Genomic DNA, 5,288 nt, shown 5'->3' with positions numbered 1-5,288 from the left:
ACGGAGACGAGATAATACATTAGAGCATCGTCGATGGGAGGTGGAGGGGTAACTGACGTGAATTGCAGATTACGGATGAACAGTTAATACCAAATCTCCATCTCATGCTGGTATCATACCAGAATCGGTACCAAATTTAAACATATGAGACGGTACTCGGTACTCTAAAATCATGAAATTCGGATTCGGTGTTGTTGGTACCGACGCTAGTACAAAAAACCGGTACCATTCCCGTTACTAGTACTACTAGCAATGTTAATTCGGTTCGGTACTTAGAATTGACTTTCGATCAAATTTGATCTTTAAGAAATCGATAACGGTATTTGTTCCGTCTCACACTCATCCCTATTAAAAAAGAGGTGTTTGTTATGAATTGCAATCGAGGAGCGCCGAGTGCGCACTCCAGATGGTAGGGAGGAATAAATACGAGAGGCATGAAAAAGAAATAGGGCAAAAAGGTGTCAAAAGACCTTTTTATATATTTTAGAGAAAAAACAAAAACCAGGTAAGTGAAACTCTCATCGGAGATATTGCAAACTAATATGATATATTTAAAAGACAAGCGTCATTAAGTTGATTGGAGATATTGCAAAAGTAATATGATATACTGAAAAGACAAGTCTCATTAAGTTGCTATGAATGACCTTACATATAAAATCAAAAAAATAATAAAATATAAGATTCAAGACAACCCCCACAATCCATATGATCCGTACCATCGTAACATGTTACTTAATGCATCCAGCCTATCTATTTGCAATTCACACATAGCCATGCAATTAATGCAACTTCTATAAATTATGCATTATAAGTTGTACATTACCTTAGATTCAAAGGAAATATAATTGAAAAAAATAATACAATCTACATGACTTTACAAGTATACACGTTTCCAATTACTACTACAAATGCATAAATAAAATAAAGAAAAAGCCAAAGCCATTGGTCAACCATCAAGAAGAAATCCCAATGACCGAGACCCCTTCCTCCTGTTCCTCCCGGATTCCTTCAACAACTCCGCCAGCCACCGCTTCTCATTGTCAACCTCCGGATCCGCCGTCCCAAGCTTCTCCTCTCTCATCCCAACAACATATTCCAATATATCAATTGCATCATCCCACCTGTGTATAATTATAATAGTAATACAAAATTGTTTCAAAATAATATTTTTAACGTTTAATAAAAAAAAAACTAAAATACCTTCCAATTGCATCATAAGTCCCAGCAAGATTACTATAAACCCCAAGCGTAACAATATGCTGAGGTCCATACTCCCTCTCCAAAATCCCCCTCGCTTCTTCAAAATATTCAGCCGCTTCTTCAAACGACTGAATCTGTACAGACGCAAGTCCCATTTGATTCAACACAAAACCAAAAAGACCTGATTTCTTCTCCCCTGCATTTCGATACTTCTGAATCGCAATCTTGAAATAATGATAGGACTCCTCATAACTCCCCATCATATAACACAAAACCCCAATCTGTGCTTCGACCCCAGCCACAATACTCAGCTGACCCGGACCCGACCCGTATACTTTCAATGCTTTTTTGAGCAACTCCAAAGCCCGGTCAAGCTCGTTCATTGACTCGTAAATCCCCGAAACTTCAATAAGCCCGTTCGCGATTTCTTCATTTCGGTTCTTTTTCTTAATCGGTTTATAAATACGTAACGCGTGTTCACAATATGTTTTCGACTCCCGGAATTTCCCGATTTTGTTGTAGAGATCCGCCAACCGGACGTAAACCGAACCAACCGAAGGGTTTTTCTCGCCTTTTGTCACCTTAAAAGCATTTAACGCTGTCTGATAGGAAAATATCGCGTCGTCGTAACGCGCTAATGATAGGTATGCGTCGCCGATGCAGACATCGATGGTTGCCACATCAGCGTCGTGTCCGTCTGCTGACATGGACATACGGGCCAGAACGTAGTGTTCGAGGGCGGTTTCGTAATCGCCTTTCGAATCACAGATCAGGCCCATCAGCCTGCGGTCGGCTGCTTCTTGTAAAGAAGTAGCCGTCCCATTTCTTCCGTGTATTTGTAAAGCCATTTCACATAGCTTTTTGGCTTCGTCGAATTGTAAAGCTTGGATATGGGCTTCTGCCACGTACCTACATGTTTCCCCAAACCTGGCGTCGTGTCCCCCCAAAACGTGTTTTTGAATCTCTAAACCTGCTGTGTAACAGAGAATCGAGGTGTCCATTTTTCCTTGCATCGCGTATGTATCTCCTAATTGCATACACCCTGCGAATTTTGCTAATGAATGTTTTTGGCCTTCGTTCATGTTTGTCATCTCGATTGATCGTTCGACAATCGGAATCGCTTCATCGAATTCCCCTAAAATGGAGTATAACGCTGCGACGATGTGTAAACACATGACGAGTTCTAGATCTGGTTTTTCCGATTGGATACTTTCAAACGTTTTCATCGCACGTACAGCGAAATCGAGCGCCTTTCTTGGATCATCACCGGTGGACATTGATTCACGAGCTTGTTTCAGTAAATAAGGCGCGAGGTATTTCGGTTCTTCGTTTTTCTTCATACTCGATTTCAACCCTAGTTTCTTACTAGAAGTATTAGATTTCGTTTTCGAAATCGGTTTCGGAATTTTCGCCGGAGATGAAGGTTTAACAACCGGAGATTGATTCGATTGATTCGGCTGATTCGTTTTCTTGTTGTCATCATCTGTTACAACGGATTCCGATTGTTCTTTCTCCTCAGTTTTTACTCCGATGTTTGAAAAATCACCTCGAGCAAGGAACCTTAGTTCGGAATCGATTCGTGATTCCTGACTGTAAGATATGTAACTTGAAGAAGATTGATCGGAGCTTTCCATTTCACATATGTTGTTATAGAGTTGATCCATAGAGTTTCCGGCGATTTCAATGCTTAAATCGATTGAATCAGTGTCGGGAGTGTGTGTGCTTAACGGGCTTCTTGGTGAGATACGCGCGAACTGTTCTTTGTGTGGTACGTAGTGTGCGTTTTCATTGCTCGAACTTGGGTCTGATTTCTTCATTGCAAGTTTCTTCGGCATTTTCGTTTCTTGAACCTATAAAAGCAAGAAAAAAACAGAAAACTAAACTTAGAATCTAATCATGTTGTTTAGAATATTTTGGGAAAAGTGTTTTAAAAACATTTCTACATTTTGAAGAATAAGAATCAGATAATCATCATATGACTAATGTATATGTTATCTCGATGTTCAATCGTGCATGTGTGGTTTAAAAGTGATATGTGATAGTTGCCAAATCATATGTTGCAACAAAAATTATACCACAGAATTTAAAGAGGAAAAAACCCAACATATCACATCATTTGAAGAAATCAAAACCATAATATGATAAAAGGTAAATAACAAATTTTATTGCTTTATATATTTTATAAAACATAAAATTTATGAACAATCGCTAATCAACAAACGAAACTCAAGAGCATTCACCAATCAAAATCCCAGAAATATTAACGCCTAATTTGTCAAAATGCAAGAACAGTTATCACTCATCCCAAATTTTCCAAAACAAGCTTCAACCTCAACCTCTGGTAATATATTGAAAAATCAAGCACGTTGGTCAATGAACGACATCAAAACTCAAAAACTCAGAAATTATTAACACGTAATTCATCAAAATGTAAGAACAGTAATCATTCCCAATTAACAAAAAAACAGAGGATGAAGTTAGATTCAAATTCATAACATAACAGAATACAAGGGGATATCAATTGGTGACATACCGTAATAATTCAAGTAAATGAAGAATCTAATCTCTTGTGTAGGTAAGTTTCCTGGGGACAAACCAATGAAAACGGAGGAATAATGGCGGGATTTGTGAAGAACCAGAATCCTTGTTGATGTTGTGAATAAATTTAGGACGAGAGATGAGAATATATTTGAAATTGAAGAAGTAGAAGAAGAAGAAGAAGAAGATGGTGATTACATAAATGGTGGTTGAAGAAGGAATGCATAAATTAAATAAAGTTTTGAATAAGGTTGATGTATGTATGAATTAAAACCGAAGATAGGAACAGATTGAACAGATACGAGTCAATGTCAACGAAAATGGGGCAGGAGAGAGAGAGAGAGAGAGAGAGAGAGAGAGAGAGAGAGAGAGAGAGAGAGAGAGAGAGTGGGCGGTGGAATGTTAGAAGCCAGAAGAAGGCGCTTGTTTATCTCCCTCTCGGCAACCGCAGCTTGAGGCCGTTTTATTTTATTTAGAGTAAATCACACTAAGTTACAAAAATAGTCCCTTTAGTTTGTCAGAACCATATGTTTAGTCCGATCTTTGAAAAGTTGATAGAAAACATCCTATAGTTTTGATAAATTACAGTGTTAGTCCCTGTGTGAAACGTTATACACCCTAAGTCTGTTTAATTACATCGTATGCCCCTCACAAGAAGGGAATTTCATTTTTTTTTTTTGAGTAAATTACACAATTCGTTGTAAGTGTTAAATTGCACGTTTAGTCCCTGTTTTTAAAAATTAACTCAGACAGTCCATCGTATCGTTAAAAGTTGCATGTTTCGTCTCTGACGGACATGAAATGATTGTAATGCTTTTTAATTTCTTTTTCATTTATTTTTCAGATTTCTAATTATTTTTAATTATTAAAAAGTGTTTTAAATAAAGTTGTGGGTCCCACCTACCCCCTTTGTACCATTTCCATCTTCTCTGTCTAAACCCTAAATATCACCTAGTCGAAATCGACCCGCATCTCCATCGAAAACAATCTTCATCTCCATCGGAAATCTTCTGTCTCTGATTATCAATAAGAACCAACCTAGATTAGCCAAACCATCAAATGTCCCTCACCTAACCCTTACCCTCACCACTCACTCCCTATCCATCTTCATCGCCAACTGCCAGAGTAAATCACTCAAAACTTGAAGCTTAAAATCAAAATCAAAATCACGAAAAACCGAGTTAGATTCAAGTAAATCATTTTTGTTCCAGAACCTAAAGCTCAAAATGATCTTACTCGCTACTGGAACTGAAAGAAAACATGGAGCTCAGAATCAAAACCAAAATTAAACCTAAAAACTGAAATCAAACTAGATACTCAATAAAAAACATGAATTCCAACCTGGAACTCAATGTAAGTTGAAATCAAACTGAAAAACAAATCGAACATGGAAATCAATCCCACAAAAATCGAGACAGAGAGAGTGGGATGAGAAGAAGATAGGCATAGAAAGAGGATGAACTGTAGTTCTAGCGGAGCTAAATCTTTTGACGGCGGTGGTGATCGAAGATAATGGTGGTGGTGGTTTTATTCACCTGATACACACTGCA

General features: G+C 37.9%; 1 protein-coding gene across 1 annotated transcript; it reads right to left on the bottom strand.

Moving 5' to 3' along the window:
* Positions 1-774: 774 nt before the first annotated feature.
* Positions 775-4,120, bottom strand: LOC111920495 (protein KINESIN LIGHT CHAIN-RELATED 2). Its single transcript, XM_023916075.3, has 3 exons — positions 3,734-4,120; positions 1,201-3,050; positions 775-1,121 (listed from the first exon to the last, which is right to left on the bottom strand). Exons 2-3 carry the CDS (start codon positions 3,033-3,035, stop codon positions 947-949), a joined length of 2,010 nt encoding a protein of 669 aa, XP_023771843.1. The 5' UTR covers positions 3,036-3,050; positions 3,734-4,120; the 3' UTR covers positions 775-946.
* Between the last annotated feature and the right edge of the window lie 1,168 nt (positions 4,121-5,288).

The sequence above is a fragment of the Lactuca sativa genome, chromosome 4 (assembly GCF_002870075.4).
Source record: "Lactuca sativa cultivar Salinas chromosome 4, Lsat_Salinas_v11, whole genome shotgun sequence".
Lineage (NCBI taxonomy): Eukaryota > Viridiplantae > Streptophyta > Magnoliopsida > Asterales > Asteraceae > Lactuca > Lactuca sativa.
This window is presented reverse-complemented; position numbering and strand designations above follow the sequence as displayed.